Source organism: Saccostrea cucullata, unplaced genomic scaffold, assembly GCF_032062105.1.
Source record: "Saccostrea cucullata isolate Sc308-1 unplaced genomic scaffold, CSIRO_AGI_Scuc_v1 ctg1268, whole genome shotgun sequence".
Lineage (NCBI taxonomy): Eukaryota > Metazoa > Mollusca > Bivalvia > Ostreida > Ostreidae > Saccostrea > Saccostrea cuccullata.
The window spans coordinates 12,661-35,266 of record NW_026941281.1 but is presented as its reverse complement, the minus strand read 5'-3'; the positions used below and the strand labels follow the sequence as shown (position 1 = coordinate 35,266).

The 22,606-nt window shown below is 31.9% G+C and overlaps 1 protein-coding gene across 1 annotated transcript; it reads left to right on the top strand.

The window, feature by feature from the left end:
* The first annotated feature begins 1,335 nt into the window (after nt 1-1,335).
* Nucleotides 1,336-8,231, top strand: LOC134257548 (mitogen-activated protein kinase kinase kinase 2-like). Its single transcript, XM_062740149.1, has 4 exons — nt 1,336-1,431; nt 3,332-3,461; nt 6,113-6,287; nt 7,799-8,231. The coding sequence occupies exons 1-4, from the start codon at nt 1,336-1,338 to the stop codon at nt 8,043-8,045; spliced, it is 648 nt and encodes a 215-aa protein (XP_062596133.1). The 3' UTR covers nt 8,046-8,231.
* Nucleotides 8,232-22,606: the final 14,375 nt, after the last annotated feature.

Genomic DNA, 22,606 nt, shown 5'->3' with positions numbered 1-22,606 from the left:
ACGCAAACAGTATGGTTAGAGTAGTCGAATTAGCTCATTTTGCCCGAAAACTTAGTCAAATAATGCTTTGTTATAATTTTTGATTTCACATATGTGTATCTTGTGCTGGCTTCCATGATATGTTTCCTTTACCTGCACTTCGGTAAACTCGCTCAGTTCAGAACACCAACAAATATAACTGGTATTCAGCTGATTAAGTCCATAGTGTTAAGTTTGCCTCCAACATCTCATCAACGAAACCATTGGCTCATTCCACAATAAAACTTTGATTTTTTTGTGGACGGTCGGTAAAAATGAGAAAAGAAGGTGTTGCAGAAACTCGCGATTATTCCCTATATATCGAGAAGGACATTTAAATACTCTCGTTATGTCTAAATATAGATACAGCTACGTAAAGAAAGACGTAGTTGAGGAATCCAGTACATACCTAAGGTAAGATAAATTCATATTCATTTTGATTGTTGGGAATCAGAAATATCTAAATTTACCATGTCCCTGTTGACATGGATCATGAGAAAGAGGTATATGTTCTCATATTAAATTTTTCAAGAAATATGCACTTTAATATATACATGTATGCTTCTAAACTTAATAATGAATTACCAACAAATGAAATTTTCTCCAGATCCTACATCTTATGCATTTAATGCTTTTAATTAGAAATTGAGTTTTACGGAAACCCGTTGGAGCCTTGTAAGAAATTTTTTTTATCTGGCGGTCGCCACTAGATTTATATCTGGCGGCCACCACATAATTTATCTGGCGGCCGCCACATCATAAATTACTTGTCAAATGGTCAGTGTTATTGTATCTTTATTGGGTTAAGAAGATGGATGTTGACACAGCAGCTGCTTTGTAAATGTGTAAAAATAAAGACATAAATCAGCCAAACTTGTCAAAGAAATTTTTTAGGAATCTACACTCTAAACCAAACTTTCTGTTGGAAATATAAGCATTCATAAATGTATATAGAAATATAGTAAAGAGTGTTTCGGCAGTTTTGTAATGGATGTTTGCGCTTAGGTCTGCCGTGTGGTGTCAAAATGTAGACATCAATCAGCCAAACTTGTCCATGAAATGTATTAGGACCCAAAGATTACCAATGACATTGCAGCTCTCAATAGTATCCTACAAGACGTTAAGAAACACTTGTCAGAGAGAGGCTACTCTGATACAAAAATAGATCCTATTATCACAGACATAATTTGAACAGACAGAAATGAGATCCTAAATAAAAGTAACAGCCAATTGAAACTCCACAATAAATTGGTTATATATTTATATGATCCCCGAATTAAAGGATTAAAAAAACGCATCTTAAAATGCTGGAACGAAATGGAAACAGACACAAGATGCAAAGAAATATTTACATCGGAACCCATTATAGCTTATAGCAAAGACAAAAGCATAGGCGATAAAGGACAAGATAGGGTATGACCAGTATTTGGCCCCCGATTTTGGGTGTCTTTCAGAATGATCCAACAGTTTTGTCCATGAAAACCTGTTTTCACCCCTGCCACAAAATGAGTCCTGGTTTTAAGATTAAGAATATACAGAGATCGCAGTGAGGTCAGGAAATAAGTCAATTTTCGAAATTTCTCATTTTTATGCAAATTTTCACTAATTTTACAGCACATTTTCTTTCGGAAAACATAGAGCACACGCTTGCCTATCTACCAAATTTATATATTTTATACACTTATATCAGATGCAGTATATGTGTAAAAAATCTCAGATAGGCAAGCGTGTGCTCTATGTTTTCAGAAAAGAAATGTACGCAAAATATGATGAAAATCCACCAGAATTGATGAAATTCGGGAAAATGTCCTATTTCTGAACCCTCTAGTGGCTTCCATGTAGCCTTTGAATCAAAATTAGTGCTTGTCTTAAAGTAAGCATCATTTTAACTTCTTAACTACAAACTATCACAGTTTTATCAGTGTTCTGATTTTTATATAAAAAATTCGGCTGTTACCCTATCTTGTCCTTATGAGATCACGTTTACCATATGATCACACTGCTAAGATGGACCCCTGAGGAGGCAGGCCTTAGGGCATTTTTTTTTTACATACATTGCTACTTTTTTTCATATCACAAACAGTAAGAAGGGGGGGGGTGGCAACCAACGTTTCAATAGACATGTTCAATAGTAAAGGTAATATTGAGAATAAAAGTGGGGGGACACATTCTGGCCCCTCTGGTGCTACGTGCCTGGAGAGTTTGTAAATGAAGTGTAAAATTTAGCTCATAATTGTTGAAATGAGCTATGATATGCATTTTTCATATTCAATCTGCATTTAAATAATATAACACCGTCTCAGGGTTGTTTTTTTAGTTTTTAAGTCCTTAGAAACTCATGTTTTTCTTTAAATACTGTATCACTTACGTTGTCTCATTTTTTCTTAGCTATGTTAGCAGTGCAACAGAGTCAAACCTTTCATCTGTTAGATGTAAAAAAAATATATAATTTGCTGATTTATCAGTAAAATTCGTTCAGTACGAATACATATAAAACTAAAACACGGACATAGCCAAGTTTTTAATGGTCTCAGTCTAAATTCTTAACAGTTTTTGTCACATTTAACGGTTACAACGAATATTGATATAACGATTCTATAGATAAAGCAAATTTTGTTCCCCAAAAAGTTAAATATAAAGAAATTTACATATTTTCATAAGGATTTTTCAAAATTTGATAAATTGAATTGACTCTATTAGTCCCCTACCAGAGCAACCGGAGGGGATAATAGGTTTCCTCTGCGTCTGTTAGTCTGTCCTACCAAAACTCTAGCAGATCTTGTTCAATTTTGGTATGTGAGTGTGTCATGATGAGTTACAGATCAAGTTTGAATGTCCTTTGGCTTTAATAATTTTTGACAGAATTATGGTAATTATAATTTTTCTTAATGTTTTAAGATCGGCTACGTGCTGCACTTATTCCAAAAAAATCAACATGGTAAATACGACGCGAAAAAAAGACTTTTTAAAAAAAATGTCAAATTTTCGTCTTTTTGTGGATTTTTTTTAGGCTAACGGCATGGAATGTACAACAAAATTCTTACATCAAGAAGTTTTATCTAGTCATAATTTTGCATGTAATAAAATGACATCTTTAAGAAAAAGTGGGAACCCGGTAGGGGGCATGAAGTGCTTATGCAATACGTGTTTTCATTAAGTATTTGTATATATATGTATTTCAACCGCACTAAACCAAGTCTTACTGTATTTGTAAATTCCTTTCAAAATTTCATATACAATCATTTTAAAACTTGATGTACAATCTAAGTTGTATAACACTTGTCATTTGTTTGAATTACATCTTTAAACATAGGGATCATTAAAGGCATTGATTGATGAATCAAAGGGCTTATTGGAATCCCACACTCAGAACTATACTAAACAAATACTTGATGGTTTATGTTTTCTTCATGAGAAGGGATATATTCATAGAGACCTTAAAGGTAAGGAATAAATTATTATTCCTTTTGTCGTCATTTGTTAGATGATTAACTTTGTTTTTAAATAAGAACCCTACTAATGTGTTCAGAACCTTTTATTTTTCGGTTTCCGCTAATCATAATTTCCGATAAGTTCAGAATAGCTCTGTCAGTGGCTCTGGTGAGAGTTATTGAGACTACAGTGAGATCGGGTAAATTATTCACGGAAATGTGGCCGCCGGGGAGTGACTTGCAAGTTGAGGCATGGTAATCAGAAAAGTTATGTTGCGTTGAATTTTTTATAACCCTATAAAATTTATAGAAATGTACTTCAATTGATCTCTCTTGAATTTATTCAAACTTCAATAAGTATTCTCTATGATAAAATTTTTCTGCACTCTTGAATAAAATTTCTTTTTTGACAAAACTCTTTGCATAGGAACTGGGATTATAATTATTTGCGTCAGATTAGCAAATGAGGCACCAACACGACTTGCAATGATAAATCAGTTGAATTAGAAATGCGTTATGGGTTACTACGAATGCTACAGGAATTTTACTCTTGAAAAAAAAAGACAAAACTTATGGCTATCCGAAAGGCACAAAGGTCATTTTCCATCCATTTCGTAAAAGAAAAGCATTTTTTCAGTCCTATTATTTTTGTGCTCAAATGAAAAACAATTCATTTGTTAAATAAACGGTGTAAGTCTAAGTTACCAGAGTCATACAGCTAAGCGAATTGCATCTGTATTAATTCCTTTGTTGTACTTTTCGTGAATACAATTGTCAAGTGCATTCCCTGGACAAAAAACATTATCACAAGTATAGTTTTGTAAAAATGTTTTGTCCGTTTAAATGTATAAGGGATGCCGCGTGTTTTCTTAACCATTGATGGAAGCGCAGGTTGAGAGTAACTACATTTTTTACCTAAACCACGTGTTCAAAGTAAAATGTGAACATGTATTTGGCGTAAGCGTTGCTATTCATTCAAGGATTGGTCAGTTGCTCCTGGTAAGATGCTCTGTGTACATCAATAACAATAGCCATCTGAGGCAAACAAAAGTTTTGTCAGACTTCATGATATGATACGTTTTACCAACCTGTCGGTCGCTAGTTAGCTTTAATGTTTACCGTTAATTAAGATGAGATATGTTCTTTTAACCCTCCCCCTTTGTCACCCTTTTCTAAAGTCTGTCAGAAAGGCCTGGAAATACATTTTTCGAGGGCATGTTTTCAAAAGAAACAGCCTATACCAATTTCCTGTTTACTGCAAATTTACGCATTTATAAAACCTTTCCTACCCTATAACATTTGAACAAGTCAGCCTAAACCACGCGTCTTAAATTTAAATTACGATAACAATAGTAGGGGTGAATAAGGAAATACAAATTCATAAAAATGATTGTGATGGAAAGTTTGTTCGCTTGCACTTACAAAAAAAGAAGTTTCAGAATTTAATAAAACAGAAAGGCAGATAAACAGATATTGTTTTTTTTAGTTTGGCTGTAACGCGTAAATTGACTGTTTTGAATATTAATCGATAATTGATGTCAAGAACGTTACGCAAAGTACCCTTAATTTGATGGCACTTATTATGAAAGGAAAAATTGACTAAATATCAGTATTTCATGATAGAAAAATAAATTATAAAAATGAAATTAATAGTTTCCCAAGTAATACTGATATAACTCGGGTGGGCCAGTTAACAGTTATGGTTTTGCTACGTTTTAAAGAGATTGCTTTCAGAATTAAAGACATAAAATAGCAAGCGACAAAATATAATAAAAAAAAGCAGAGTATACAATTTTTATTATTTATGAAAAAAATCATATTTGTTTTCAAAATAAGTCTAACTTTATGCATATTTTAGCTTGTGCAAGTACTAGTATTTTTTTTTTTTTACTATCGTTCTTATAATCAAATTTATAACATCTTGAATTACAGATTAATATGTGTTTGTGCCGTTATTATCGGCGGGTAGATCATGGGTCAGGACATTTGACACAGTTGTGCTAAGGTGGATTCTCGATACAACCAATCATGATCTCCCTCAAGAATACAAAATAATATCTATTTTGTTTTAGATCTACTGTAACTATGCAGTCAATTTATTGGGGGTTCTTTTTGTATTAGCAGTTTTGCTGTAAATTATGTATTAGAAAAACTTACTATTTGAAACACATTTGGGATATGGAAATATCGAAGAAAAAAAATGATGATTCCGTAAGGCATATAAAAGCAAGAAAATTTTATTACTTTGTGAATATATGCAGGCACCTTGGATTCAAGTATATTTAAAGGACATTTCACAACCGTTGACTTGTGATTGCAAATTGGATAGATAGTGCAAAAATTATTAGATAAAATTAAATCTTACAAAAGAGAACAATACCAACTTGCAGGTTTTAAAAAAAATTGTTTTGTATTGAGAAAATTATAATGTTTTGTTGTTATTTTGTTCCTTGTCGTTTCTTTCATTCTTTTAGAAGTCTTCCAAATTCATCCCCGTATTTTAGTGAAAATGGATTTTATCAGTTTCTTTAACTTTCAATATTTTCTTGAAAAAAACTGTATACAGTGGTATCCCCCCCCCCGTTTTAATATCTCTCTCTATTTTTCTCAGCTACCACATCATTGTCGAACTTTAATTTTATTCATGCATTATTTTTTTTCAGCTGCGAATATATTACTTGACATTGACAAGAAGAACATAAAACTGGCTGATTTTGGTGTGTCGAGGTTTAGGAACACAATTTCAAGTGGTCAAGTAAAAACTTTTACAGGCACTATCTACTGGATGTCACCTGAAATGATTACTAAAGAAGGCTATGGCACAAAAACCGACATCTGGTAAGGATGAGGGTAGATCAAAGAAATTTTCTGTTAAATAAAATCCCCAGTATATTTATATACTTTTTTAAATCCTTTTTAGTTATACTTTAAATCGTTCTTTTGAAAGATTAAGTATCATATCTGCATTACTGTTTGCTAACAAGTCTTGCAAGGCCCTCACATTTACACATTTTTAGCATTTGTGACATCAAAATAAATTTCCTAACCATAGACCTCCACATTAGTGATAAACTTTGAATGGTGAAGTTTTAAACAAATTTTAAACGCAAAACATATTTACATACATGTTTGGATTTTGTGTGCGTAAATCGTACTTGTCTTTTAGCCATTTCAATGTTATCATCTGCCTACATTCATCCCTAAAACGTTTCTATCTATAAAATATTAAGGTTTTTGTCGCAATCTTTCGTCCTCTGTTCAATTTTGCAAAATCTATTACTCATTTTGGCGATTTTCAAATTTTCATATGAAACAGTATGATTTGTTGAAGAACATCTTGTTCTGTGGTATCATTTTTCATTTTACAAAGAACAAGGTTCACCTTTGCCTTATTTGGCCCTGTGAATTTCTGAAAAACTGAAACTACTTAGTTTAGATAAACAATGTATTGAATATCATTAAGATCTTTTGTGACTGCGTATCTATCAAAAGTGACGTGATTTTCAGTTTAGTCAATGCATTATGAATTCACAAATGCGTCAATTTCCTCATTTAATGAAAAGAGACTACAAAAATGGCCAATTTTTGAAGTTTTAATTTGATATAGAGCGCAACCTCTGATCTAAAATATGCAACTATTATATTGATAGAGCTCCTTCTGGGGATTAGAAGACATGTTTTATTTTATAAGTACTCAAATATACCTATTTACCTTATAATTCAAGACCATCACAATTTCATAGAGCCAGTGCTCCAAGACCTTGACTTTTAGGAGAAAATTTTAAAAAGGAAATGAAAGCACAAAGTTTCATTTATATTTAAATGCTTCAAATGGATCATCAAATGATAATCAATAAATCAGTATATCTACAGGGTCATTTTATGCATGAAGAGAATCAAGCTCTTTTACGCATTAAAGTCAATTTAACATTTATAAAATTCCGTTCCGACATTTTTAAAACCATTGTTTACCTCTTCTGTTCGGTATATATTTTGGAAAATTATATTTCCTGCCAATATCTCCAAATTCTTTAATTCAAATTGCTTAGCAAAGTTTGAAGTTTGGGAATGTCCAATGTGCAAATCAAATTTTTTAAAAAAATCGGCATTCTCACATTTAATTATCAAACGTAAAGTTTAAAATCTTAAAGCGTGTGTTAAATTGACTTTTCAAAACATGTGCAAACTGTTAATTTCTATCACATATCAATATCGATTTTTTCGCGACATGTCCCTTTTTCTATTCGCTAATATAACTTCAAGGAGATAGGAGATATTTTATTTAAAAAGATAACGATTTTACAAATTTTCAGATTTTTGTAATTTCATATGACAATCCTATTTTGTAGGAGTTTGGCTTGTGTAATTTTGGAAATGTTTACCACCAGAACACCTTGGTCTGAATTAGAGAGTCAAGCTGCTATTTTTAAGATAGGCAACGGTGCAGAATTCGATTACAGACTTCCGGAGAAAGTTTCAGAGACTTGCAGAAGATTCTTGGATCAGTGTTTTCAAAGAGACCCAGTAAAAAGACCCTCCGCAAAAGTTCTAGTGAACTATGCATGGATTGAACACGTATCTAATACACGTCTCTAAAATTTAGAATATCCTGTTGGTATCGTTTCAAATTTAATATTACGATAAAAGCATTTGAACTTGAAATAAGCCTTCCACAGAGTCTGACACATCTACGGGTTTTTCATGTTCAGATAATTTACAAGGTAAAAATTTTAAGGTTTTGGTCGCGAGAAAACTTAATGACATCATTTATTTTACAATTGACTTCCCTCATTTTAAATTTTGATGCGCTTTCTTGAATGAGCCAAACTATTGAAAACAAGCCAGTATTACAAGAATATTAACAGCCGTGTCATGTTCTTCAATTTTATTAAAATGTTTTGTTTTCATTTTCACAAAACTGTATACTAGCTGCACGTGGCGGGAGTGACCGGTCGTATAATTATGTGCTTTTTAAAGTTCACTGGCTGATTTTTTTATGTACATCGAAAAAAATGTTTCATATTTCATTTACTATCAAAAAGTTTTATGAATTTCTATGATCGAATTCGTGATTTGTTTTTCATTAATGTAAACTAAACTTTTAAATAAGTTTAAAATCCACAAAAACCTAGCTTATCAAAACTTAGAAAAAATGCACCGATTTTGAGAAATACTGTTTCAAAGTACAACACTCGTAAGTCATTTAATTATTCCTTACAATGCAGGCTTTAATTATTCAACAAATAATTTGTCCCAAACACTGATCAAATATGGAATTCACAGAGTAACGTCTATCAGAAATATAAAAAAAATCAATTGGAATTTTTACTAGAAATTGAAAAATGATCATGATAAACTTCTCGAATGTTACGCATATGACACAGGCATCTGAACATTTTACATACAAAATGAAGAAAACATTGTATTTTGAATAATGATCTGCATATATATAATGATCATAACAAATCCAAATAGTAATTGTAGGATGCAAGAAAATAGTAAGCATTTTTACTTTGTATACAATATGTTCTGAACCTAGACGTTTAATGAAGAAGGTTACTTGTAATTCATAATTTAAAAATAATATACAAAAATTGCTATGGGAAGATGATGATACCTTATCTTTGGAAGAAAATTAAACGAAGAAAAATATTTAGTATAGTTTAAAGATTGTTTGAGGAATAGTTGTATTATCTTTATATAAATTATTTTATTTTGATAATATCAACATTTTAATTATTTTTACCATGTCTAAAGGGTGTTATTAATTTCCTTCTCCCTTTTTTCTTTTATTTTCGAAAAGAAATACGATTAGAAGATATTTACAATTTGGTATATTTCATGTTTACAGAGTGTATTCTAGATACTATTAAGAATTTAACTTTTTTTTTTGGTTGAATCAATAAGGAGAAGGTAGGTATTAAGGTAAGGTTTGCGTTTACAGGGAGATAACTCTTGCGAATCACCAAAGCGTTTGAAACAGGCGATTTTAAACCAGCGATGCTAAGCATCTCGGTAACGAATTTCCTCTGTCATACTTGATGTTTGTTGTCACTTATTGTTAGGACTAAAAACAAAGGATGTTTTCAGGAGAAAGTCTTATAACAAATCAAAGCATAGGAATCTTAGAATCCTTTGAGATTAGCGTGATGCATGTGGATGAACCAATAAAGGAGGACTTGTTTATTTTCGATACGGAACGTGGCAAGTTGCTCGGCCATTCCGATCAGAAGAGAGTCATTGACGCATTGTGCTGTTGTGTGTTTCTCGCTTCACCATTACACTAAAATTTTAAGTGAGAATGGGAAAGAAAAAAGAAAAGACCTGAGAGTATCCTGTAAAGTATTATGCTATATGCAGTCCCGAACAGGGAAGAAAAGTCACGGTGCATTTGACCATGTCCAATGATGATGTTGACAGTTTGATTGTTGATAGTATTTTCATCAGGTAATTATTAAACTATTCATTTTACTGAAAGTTATGAATGATCTACTGACTACGGATTTAATAACGATGAATAAACGGTACAAGGATGTCAGGATGTGACTAATATCCCAACATTGCCTAAAAATAAAAATGCATTCATTCAAGAAAATTATGAAAAATAAAATCCTTGCTTTTTAGGCCTAATATTTGTAACATTATTGGAACAGTATTCAATTGTTCAAGTTACCTTTTTAAATGAGGTTTGATTTTAATTAATATCTCATTTTCTAATTAATAAAAAAAGATACAGATTGTGCATGACACGAACATTAATTTTCTTGATCAAGCATTTGCATTTCACTAATTCAATCTGTAAATTTTACAATAATTTTATATTGATTCTTCATTGATTATATTGGAAATTTATTCATTTCATTGAGTGAATGAAACTCAGTGCAATTCCTTATGCAATTCCAAAAATGCAATTCCTTAAATGTAATTATTGTAAAAATGAACACATATGATTTCAGATCATGGGTCATTAATTGGAATAGATAAGAACCAAAAAAAGTGTTTCCTTAAAAGATTTGTGCCATCAATCAAAGTAGAGGTCATCCCAAGAATATTAAAGAAAGTTGGATGGATCAAGCTAAGATGTTGAACCAGACATGCAAAATCAATGGAGATTTGGAGAAGAACTTCTGACTTGTTATACCCAATGCATATTTTTATATGTCTATAGATTATAGAAGAAAATTTAATGTTTAACAACATCCTATCTAGTATATACATGCTGTTTTCCGTATATTTAGAAAATATGTGTATGTGATGATTGCAGTGCATGCTCTGTTTGTCCATCTTTGAATTTGTTTTCAGTAAAATAAATGTATAAATCATAGGTATTAATTGAAGGTTGCTTTTGTCTATACTTACATGTAACAAGTTTCTTAAAAGGGTTTGTAAAATTGCAAGGAAATTAATACATGAACAATTAAGATTAATATTTTTATTCATTAAATTTTTTTCTTACCAGGACCTAATATGCTCAAATAAGTATTTCTGAAAACTGATGAGTTTTGTACATAAAGCTGCAGTGAACATGTATAATTATATCTACTGTAACAGTTTAAAACATGACACTTGGAAATTGTAAGGTTGTTAATTTAGTAGGAATGATAAGACCAGTTTAGTAATCTACTAGAATTAAAATCTTTCACAAATACATGTAGTTTATTTTAAAATTGTATATATTTATAATCTTTTATTTTTTTTTCTGTATTTTGATTTTAAAAAGGAACAATTTTTGTTATATTGAAATTATTATTTCATGGATATCAAGGAGATATATCTATCACTGTAGCATTGTTTCTTTTTCCCTGTTCTTGACAAATATTTACATTGACAGTGTTATGTCATTTTGCAGAATTTGCCTTTTCTCTGAAATCAGAAGTACTCTGTAAACTCATTAAAGTATGAATTGATGTCACTTAGAATTCATCTTTATTTTGTTCTGTCTGATATTTCAATTTAGATTCTCAGACTACCTAATCCAATGATTGAGCTATTAAAATGTCCATGAAGTGTAGAAATAGGCCATCTTTAAAGAATGTTTGATTGTCGGCCTCTCCAGACCGACTGACTAAAATGACCAGACTGAAAACTTTTTTTTCAATGCAGGGCCGTATTTTTTTTCTTTTTATTCCTCTTATCCCCCTTAAAAAAATGTTGTTGAAGATTTTCTCACCTACCGACCCAATAATTTTACCCTGAGTCAAGAGAGGGCAAACAAACAGTACTTTAAAGATAGCATTTCTACTCTTCGAAGTAAAGAAATCATTTAATTATAAAAACAGCAGCTTCGTGGATGCAATGCTTACAACATTTCACTCAAAAAATTGCATACATGTATAATGACAGTCACCAGCCATAACTGAATAAAGATATTTTGCTACAAAGATGTCTAGAAGTTACTACATGTTGGAATAACTAAATCAGAGTGAGGTCAAATTCATAGGCTTTTAATTGATTTAGTTGCAACATGTTCTGAAGTATGTTTATATACATATACAGGTACTTCTAAAGGTGTTGCAATATAATTCATGGACAGTTTCATCAGAATATTCAGATGTAAAGATTGCCATAAATACTAGAGTTCTTCCATGGAATAAATTTTTAGACCATCATGTAGCACAGGAGGAGTTTTATTTTGAATATTTTTGGCCAATTTATGCCTAAAAACTATATCAAAAATAACATTTAGTCTTTAACATTCACCATGACAAGGTAATATCTATGTTATCTTTAAAAGTGTAGAAAAAGCCTGATTTTTATGTTCCGAACCCATAATATAGCCCCTGTTTCCATGGAAATAATATTGGGGACATACATATTTTTTTAGTTCAAATTAATGAAAATGATCAAATTAATAACTTCATGGATTTTGATGGAATCGGTAGATATGTAAAACATTGATTTTTATATTTTTGTTGCCATGGCAACGGTTTCACTTTATCAAGGAAAATTGAAAAATCTTCTTTTTTACCCATATTTTCACATTTTTGATAACGGAAAATTAACAATTTAAATAAAAGTAGCATAAATTATACTAATTCAGGTCATTTTAATTATATAAGTTTGATAATTTATAAAATAAATCAATTTTTTAATGAAAATAATATTCGAGGTGAAATATGAAATACGTCAAATTTGGCGTCTTTTACTAAAAAAATGGGACGGGCAATATCTTTGAAAATCGTATTAAATGATGAAGCTAATCTCCCTGAATAAATTGATATATAGCATGTGTGCATATTAAAAAAAATATGAGTTGGAGGGAGACGCAAACCTTACCTTAAAACAGATAATGTTTGTTCAAAAAAAATCGGGGGGGGGGGGGGGGGGGGGTACACGGCGAGTCATATGTCAAGAGGGATTTTGTAGCTCTGTAGGAATATCGGAAATTTTACAGTTGTTCGATTTACCTAAACATTTTAACTTTTCAGAGCACTGACCAAATGACAATATCTATATTTATAAACCTTGTGGTTATCGTCACAGTATCTTTTGGTATGTGATGCTTTTCATACTTCATGTTAAACCCCCCCCCCCCCCCCACCCCAAGATTCTTAGGGATGACGCATATTTTTACATTAAGCAAGCACACAGCACAAAACATCCTATGACAAGCCTATTCTTTTAAAAAGTGATGTATCGCTCTTATACCTATGCTCATCAGCTTGTCTTATACAAGATAGGCTATATAGAAACTAAAGTAAATTATTCTTAAACTCAAAATGAATAGCATTCCTTTCTATCATTCGGGTTCCTTAAAGATGTTATATGTTTTCATAAGGAAGAAAAAGGCTATAATTTCCTGCTGAAATGAATTGCTATGATTCTAAGGCACACTCTTGTGATTTTGTCAGATTTGAAAATTCACGTCTTTAGTTAAGCATTATTTTGAAATTTTTGCGATTATTTCTTCGTGGAACAATTTTTCTTAACAACCCAAATTAATTCATAAAAAAATAATTCATTAAAATTAATTTGTTCATCTTCATGTAACGCAGGACAGATAAGATTACAAATAGAAATATCGACGATTTTTTTAAGATAAAAAATACATGCTTTATAAGGCTGTGTTATTCTTTTTTAGACTTCACTGATATCAAACAAATGTAATGTGGTTCAAATCTGCATATCTAGGATATTTAGACTTTGCCTTGGCACGTGATGTACGTGATGATTTACGCATTTATACTTGGAGTATAGAGATAATCTACAAATTCCAATGTTGCAAGGGCATAACCAGGTTGAAATTTCTAGGTTTAAATTATAATCCTTTAAATAAACAATAAATAGGTTGTGAAAAGTGCTGAAACCCTAAATAGAATCTGTTATTTCATTTTTAAATTTAACTTGTTGGACGGCAGGTAAAATATTTTGCTAGTCAGGTACATGAAATATAGCTTTAATTAATTTATTTTCAAGATTTCACGAGGTTCGAAGTACTTTACAAATTACTTAATGCTTGTGGAGTTTATGTGTAAAGACTTGGCAAGAGACATTGAGGGTATGCCCTTGCAATAAATCGATTAATTAGGACCCTTCTATTACTTTTTCATTGAATCTGCACACGAGCACACGACAGTATCACTTGTCTGGAGAATATTCAGACAGTATATAAATAAAATAGTAAAATAGACATTGCATCCAAGTTAACGGCCTTTCAAATAGTGCAAATGATATTTTACCAGGGTTGATCCAAAAGTTCGTGGATTTTCTTTCTAAAATTTTATAGCGATTTGATGAAAGCAAACAACAGGCATATTCATAATATAGAGTCATTATGCAACAATATTGGAAAATTTTACTACTTTCCAATTACCAATGTGGTCACACGAGCTTTCTGAAAATGGATAGTTGTGAAACCCGGGGGAGACTTCGACGTAACGTCAAGTTAGATATGTCACGTCACGTTATACATGCAACTCATGCTAATCTAAAATGAATGCGTAATTCTACAAAAAGCTGTCTTTTTCTCTATTTTTTTCTTTAAAAAGCCTGGGTTTCCTCTTGCGCCAACTTATCTTCATTTTTTACAGATACTTCAAATTACTACCCATCTTTCCATATGATGTTCCAGTAATGATCCAATTTCAGCAGCAATAACAATAACAGTACGGCAGCGCCGACAACGTCCATTAACGCTTTTAATTTGTTTAAGGGGATCTGCATCAAGACAGTCTCCAAAAAGCCATCACACCTTTAATCAACGTCCATGGCAGTTCTATTTTCTTAAATTTCTCATGCCACCGAAAAACCAGTCACTAAATGCATTTTTTCCAAGGCTTTTGTCTATTATATTCGCGTTTAAGAAAGAGTGGTCCCGGATTTTTCACAAAACGTATGACTTTACCGAAATTTGACGTTGTCTTACAACTTAAAGGTGAACCATAAATAATAATTTAATAAACTAAATATCCATTAAAATCAGTAAAACTTTCACACAAAGGTTTATAAAAGACCAAGCAATCGTAATAATGACATAATTTTCGTTTATATACCACACAGACCGGTTTAAATCTCATTTCCGTATTAAGAATTAAAATGAAAATGAAAGTGTTAATGTCTCCCCCGCATAACCAAACAACCGTTTCTATGGCAACTACCATAGGGTTACTATCATAGATATTTAAACTATTTTTCAATTTAAAATATCCATCAAGTGTCTATATTTTCATTTGTAATTTTCAACCAATTCAACTTAAAAATGAATAAAATAGAAAAAAAATTCCACGAACTTTTGGATCAACCCTCGTATTTGAGAACAGAAGAAATTTTTTAATGTACAAAATGTGACTTGCTCAGGCTCTGATTGTGTACAAACTGCATCATTTTTGTGAGATGATGTCACATTGACAAGTTCATTGTGATAGATGCATCGTTTATATATTGTTGTGTGGAATCTAACAAAGGGCAAAAAACATAACTTAGTAGAGTTTTAAAAATTATGAACCACAACTAATTAGAGGACTAGTAATTGTTACATTATATAAATCTGAATATATTAAAATATCCAATTATAAACATATTTTTTTTTTACAAAATTATCAGTATAATATGCGTAAACCATATTTTTTTTTCTTGATTGTCCAGCTCTAATTTTGTGTCCCTACATTTTCATTTTGTTATTCTCAGTCAAAACTTCAACTGCACATAATCCAACAAAGAAGTGTGGATCAAGTTGCCATATAAAGTTCTTGGAATATTGGACAAGAAAATTTTATTGTCAAGAGGATTGTTGACTAGATCGAAGTCAAGAATGGCTCAGCTATAGAAATAGATAGAAATCACGAGGAATCTGCAGGCACACTTGAATTGAATATGCATATATTGTGATTCCAGATGATAAAGTTTGAGAATTTTCTTGCTAATAGAATGGCTTATCTGCCCTAAAAGACAAAAAATCTATATGCTATCACGAAATAAAGAGATACATTCCATGAAGGTTTTGTAAAACAAAGCAGACTTTTAAAATTTGAACATTGATGTGTTGTTCCTTAATTGTTGATTGATTGATTGTATATTATTTAACACTGAGTCGGCAAATTTCAGCCATGTTTCGGAGGACTATCAGTTTACATAATCAGTTTTGGAAGGATTTTGATTTTTTCTGGCTGCCCACAGTAAGTTAATCTTTTCGAACTCGAAAGAAACTATCTTTTACGTCATTTTGAATCGCCATTTTGAGCCAATGAACTCACAAAGGAAGTGTATGGAGATAGCGAACAGTATTCAATCTCAATGTCCATTAAATAAATGGCAAAATAAGAGCAGAGCAAACACGGACCCCCGAAACATCAGAGGTGGGATCAGGTGCCATGGAGAAGTTAGCATCCCCTGCCGACCGTTCACACCCACTATTTGCCCCTTGTCATGATCAGGAAATGACGGGAAAAAAATCAGTCGACAATTCAGTGTTTAATAAATTGACTACCAACTGGTATGAATAACATCAGTCAGCATTTCATTCAATGATGAATTGTATTTGCTGACAAGGTCATTGTATCGACCATAGAATTTACAAAATTATGACTTTAAACGAGACTGTTGATGTTCTTGTTTCATCAACTTGCTTCTCAGTAATTAATCTCGTTTAAGATATTGTTTATACGTAGAGCATGCTCTTTCGTATCGAATCAACTGAGATATATATACTCCGTATGCAGGTGATGAAGGTATATTGCTGCATAAGTAAGGGAAGTTGACGATACAAAAGTTAAAGATATATATATATATATATATATATATATATATATATATATATATATATATATATATATATATATATATATATATATATATACTCCGTATGCAGGTGATGAAGGTATATTGCTGCATAAGTAAGGGAAGTTGACGATACAAAAGTTAAAGTCATTCCGTTAATCATATAGCTTGGTTGTTCGATTACCATTAGCGTCTTTTTCAAGTAAAATATCCAAGTATGAAGCAGAAATGTCAGACTAAACAACTCCATTTTCCGCTTTGAAATGATCATATTAGTGTCTTATTGAAATTTTACATAGTTAACTGTACTTGCCCATTATGATATTCACAAATCCATTTTCCTCTGTAAACGACATTAAGAAATAATTTGAAAAAAGGAATATTCACCATTTTGACTTTACACTTACATCTGTACCATCATTTAATTATAGAAAAGTGAGATGTAGAGGAAAAAATACAAATCTTCAGTGGACAATGGCTGAAATAGGTTTTTTGGCAAGGAAGACACCCATTTTTGATCCCCATTGTATAATTATTATCATTGAAATCTACCTGCTTATTTGTCTACAAAACAAGCATCGGTAGCTGTAAATGACTCATATTTCAGTGCATATTTCTTTGGGAATTTTAACAAGTTTTACAGCAGCTTTAATGAAGCCTTTATTTTCACTCTAGTCTACTTGATTCTTTATCATTCATTTATAATGCAGTGTCTCGAATAGCCATTGTTTCCCAGCTTCTCACAATGAAATTATATGATGAAAAGTGGTCACATAAACTGTTATAAATTCAGTAAAGATTCAATAAGAGAGAAATTCAAGTTTAATGTCATACGATATCTGTATTGTATGTCATACAGTTCAGGACATTATTTCTTGAACAGGCCTCGTATGGATGTTTGCAAATGTAAAATCCAAACAACAGAATATAGAACATTAAGTTAGACAAAAAAATCGAATTAAGTGTAGAAACGACCACATTTTCTAATTTAAATTAATAATATATGTATTATATTGTCATTTTCATATTTTTATTACACCCAGTAAGATATTCACACTTTATTTCTCCTTTTTGCGCGATATTGAGAGAAAATAAGAAAAAAAATGACGTTCAGCATTTTGAATCGCCATTTTGACCTCTTAAACGCCATTTTCATGAATGGCCAGGATATTTTTTTCGGATTAAGCATACTTAAATAGGTTAAAAATCAATGCTTGACCAAATAATGATTATTTGCCGTTTGAAGTATTTCTTCTAGAAATCGCACTAAATAGTATTATAGAGTGGTCAATGAGTGTTTATTTCATTATTTTCATTTCTTATTCCTCGATTTTCATTTTCATTTTTAAAACCGTTTAAGTTTGGACATGAGAGTTTTTACTTTACGGTACCTTTTAATTCTTTTTCTTGCATTTTAATTAACTTCCTATTTATTTGAGATTTCATTGTCACACAGTGAATAAATTTCACCAAGATAGGCTTTAGATAATCTGAACAAATATATGTACGATAATTATTTGTCGTATGTTGCAGCGATCTAAGATCTAAATTTACCAATCCAAAAATCCCCTTCCGGTACACCAAATCCATTCCTGTATTCTGCCCAATTCTTCTTAAAGCTAACGGTTCCATCTACTCTCCTCTGAATTGCCTTTGAAATGAACACGTGTCAGACATTTGTACGGTATGTAATAAATATTGATTGATTGTATGTTGTTGAAATTCCCTCTCAATAATTTTTCACTCATATGGAGACGCCATCACTTGCCGGCGGAGAGCTAAAATATTTGTCCATTACTAATCACTTAGGGCCATTGAGCAGTGCGGGATCTCTTTCGTGCCAATACCTACTGTCACACGGGTTGTCGGTTTATACAGACTAAATCGAAGGCCCAGTCTCCACGTCCCATAACGGAATTCGAACGCACGACGTAAGGATCGACTCCTTCGCGACTCTTTCAGAGCAGATGTAACCATCCGGGTGACTAATAAAGATTGAACAAACATGTTTTACTAACCCTAGGAAAAGAAATGGTATATCCGGACTCCTCTTGTCTCTCAAATTAACAACACCATTTACACATTTTAAAATTAAATTAATAAGATTCGAATCCCACTGCGAGGCAGGGAAAATGGAATGAGACTGTTTAAAGACTGTTTAAACTGAGTTTCCTTGTTGCAGCAAATGCTCGAAGGAAAACGACCTCCCAACCATGGACGAAGGCAATAAATGCCGATTACACGGCTTTATTTGTAATCCTCTGATAAGTGGTGTCGTATGTTACAACGAACTTTAAAACAAAAATGTTTTTCAAAGTGCATTGAATTTTTTATCAAATTAACGCACTTTTTATTGAAGTATCTAGAAGTATAGAAAAAAAAATTATCAATTCACGTACAGTAAAATGACATTATCGATGGTAATTTGATTAATAAAATGAGTTGAATTTTTTTGTTCTTATTTGTTCTTTCTTTCGTTTGGTTTTTGATTAGGAAAGCCTACTTTGGCAAAAAAAAAATCCAGTTTACAATTGCAGCTAAGATATGCGACATTATTCCTGAACTTCCCTTCTTTAATATTAAAGGGTGCGTGATTTTTTTTTTCAGGAAAGATTTTCTCAATTTTTGCATCTATTTCTCTTTTACTCATATTTATCGAGAGATAGTATATCATGTCATACAAGTTATGTAAATACTAATATTTTGATAGGAACGATAAAGAATTGGACGGAGCATTCCTCTACCTGTCTTCTCTTCTTTCTCGATAAGGGTAGATCAATACATCACATTTTCGAAAGAAATATAACAAAGTTGTGCAGTCTATCACTACAATCTAAGTCCAGATTTTTTTTAAAAAGTGCATTAAGGGTCTGGGGCACGTTTCATCAAAGGTCGTACGCCCAGTCGTAGCGCTACGCCGGTGTAAAGTCGGGACTAACACGAATATTTGCGTTTCATTAAAGAGTGTATCGCTAGGCCTGACTAAATATAGGCCAACGTTTTATGTCTACTCATGGGTAGGCGTAAGATCGGGCGTAAAGTTAATATTAAGGTTTCGTCAAAGGTCAGCATGTCTAAAATTTTATTTTTACAATTAAATTTTATTTTTACAATTAAGCCCCAAAACTATGTGAGATATAAAGTTAAAACTTTTACAGTTTTCAAATTTTCACATTGATTAACATATAGAAAGTATATATCACTTGATAAAAATAACTGGTTGGAGACGTTGTTGATTGGAGTAATAACGAACTTAATAATTTAATAAGGAAAGGAAGGATATGGAAATAACGAACAGTATTTCTTTGAGATGGAAATTGCTTTTACATATATTTCTTCGATCTTACGTTTTGGCAATGCATTCACACACATATGATAGTTGTATTGTACAGTATGAGATATTATAGATAAACGCCTTGTTTTATTCTGTACTCTACCGTTCTATAATTTATACAGGACAATGTTTTTGTTTTGTGCCCGTGCAGTTGAACGTTGTGAAAGACTTTGTCCTGCGACTCAGCGTATCATTTACGACTAGACTTACTCCACTTGGTGAAACGCAATAACGCTGGACTAAATTTTGGCGTAAGCCCCGGAAATCACCTAGGTAAAGGCTTTAATTTACTACTTTTCATTTACCGGACCACTGTACTGTTCAAAAAAGAGGTTGTTCACTACTAATTTTCTTTGAAAGAATAAAAAAGGTGGTTGATTTTTTTCCATACAGAATGCACTTTAAAAAATAAATTTCAACGTGTCATAATTTTGCCCAAATTAAGCGGACTTTGAAACTAATTTTTCAAAGTGCGTTGCCACAGGAATCTAAGTATAAGTGAAATGTTCTCAAAGGAACGTTAAACAGGCTTACAAACAATCAATCAAGCAAGCAAGCAAGACACTAACTAGTATTTAACAGAACTGTACAGTTTTTACAGGATTTTACAGTACTTTACAGTATTTACAATATTTTACAGTATTTTTTCAGGATCTTACAGTATTTTTTCAGGATCTTACAGTATTTTACAGTATTGTAAGATCTAATTATTACCGTCCACCCTCCATTCATAGTTTGCATATCGCAGTAAGCACTGGTAGCCCCTGGACTCGAACAGCTTGGATAAATATCGAACATCCCCGAATTATTGTAACCAATGTCAAGGATGTCTTTGCAATCGAAAGGAAGAACTGAAAGAGAAAAATAATGTGATTTTGAAAAATAAGTTTTATGAAATATATAAAGACTCATCCAAGCAAAGGGATATAATGCAATCTTAAATAAACTAACATACAAGAAAATCGTCTATTATAGCCCTTGTCATGGTCGACACTTATTTTTTATCGCTCCGAGTATTATTTGTTTTAATTTTTCCTTGGCACTCTTTCTTCCAGAGCGATGCATGCCTGAGAATAAATAGGTGTTCGTCCCAATAGTGTGCAAGTATAGTGAAAGTACATTTTTTAGCATTTAGCTTGCATAACGATTCGCATATCTAAAACAAGTCGATGAACAGGTCATTGAACACTACTCAGTATGTCAAAAGTATCGAGGCATTTGTGTCTACACTTCTCTAACAAATACTTCAAGGGTATAACTCACGAGGATATATTGGATGGTTTACTGCAAAAGTAGAAAACAATGACATTAAAGCTGTTCAAATTACCGAAAATGATTGCATAATTACATAACTACTCTTGAGATTGTCAGGTTGAGGAAAATCTTCTATAGTCGGATTTGACGGTCTAAAACAGAGGCATCACTCTGATTGATGTAGAGAAACAAATAACAAATATTACTATTAAAGTTGCCCCAGTCAAACTAGACGATTCCTTCATTGTCACCAAAATGATTGTCTATGGACAGGTAGTGTCTGATTCAATAAAACGAGGCACAATTAAAAACACTAGTATTGAAACCGGAACAAGATACCTACAAATCTTAAACTGTGTATCAACCCTTCCCAAACGAACACACTTCGGAGATCACGAAGTTAGATTATTTGCTGATAACAATAGAATGTGTATGGTTCACGTACATTTGCTACATATACTACACTTTGTGACAGATGCCTTGTTTCTCCGCCGCGGAGGATGGTGAACGCGAACTTAATTTTCGTTTTGACATGTTTGGTGTCTGAGGTTCACTGTCATCCGAAGTTTCCTTTTGCTCCAGAAAGGCCATCACAATTTCTTCAGCACCTTTTCTGCTTATGTGCACGCCACTTGGATCGGTAGGATCGTACAGTGATTTTATCGCGTTACCTTGATCATTTACGAAAAGACTGTATGTGTCAATCATCTGAGTTCTGTGATCCTTATCGCAGAGCTTCTTTTTCAGGAAGATGTTCAAATTGTTTGTTGTTTCATTTAATTTTTTTTATCACAGCACGCTTACCTTTCCTAGGAATAATCGTGCTGAAACTTATATTTGCTGATGGATAAGTTTCTTTTACTTTATTGAGACCTATAAGCACGTTTACATATATTTCAGGTGCAAAAATAAATTTTGCTAATACAAAAGGCTTATACATTGAAAAATCAAAGGGTAAAAACCTAAATTCAATAAAATTCAGTGGACCACAACACATGTTAAAACTTTAAGTGTGAACCACGGTTACGATATTGATATTTAAGCTATATAGATGGAAATAATAGAAAAAAAATAACCAATAGTCCTCATATTTGGAAAACTAGAAATTAGACATTTTAAGGAAAAACATTAATATTTTAAAAACCCTTTAAACCCTATTATTGGTTATGAAATTGAAATGAGAGGCATACCAGATATTTACAGTAAAAAATTTAATGACATTATCTGGTCTTATTAATGGGATCAGAAAGTAAACAAAGTAGATAGAAATGTTAACCACCTTAGTAAAGCTAAGGGGAGATTAAACATGATAAATTTATTTACATTTATTAAAAGTAAACAAATTAAAACAAAT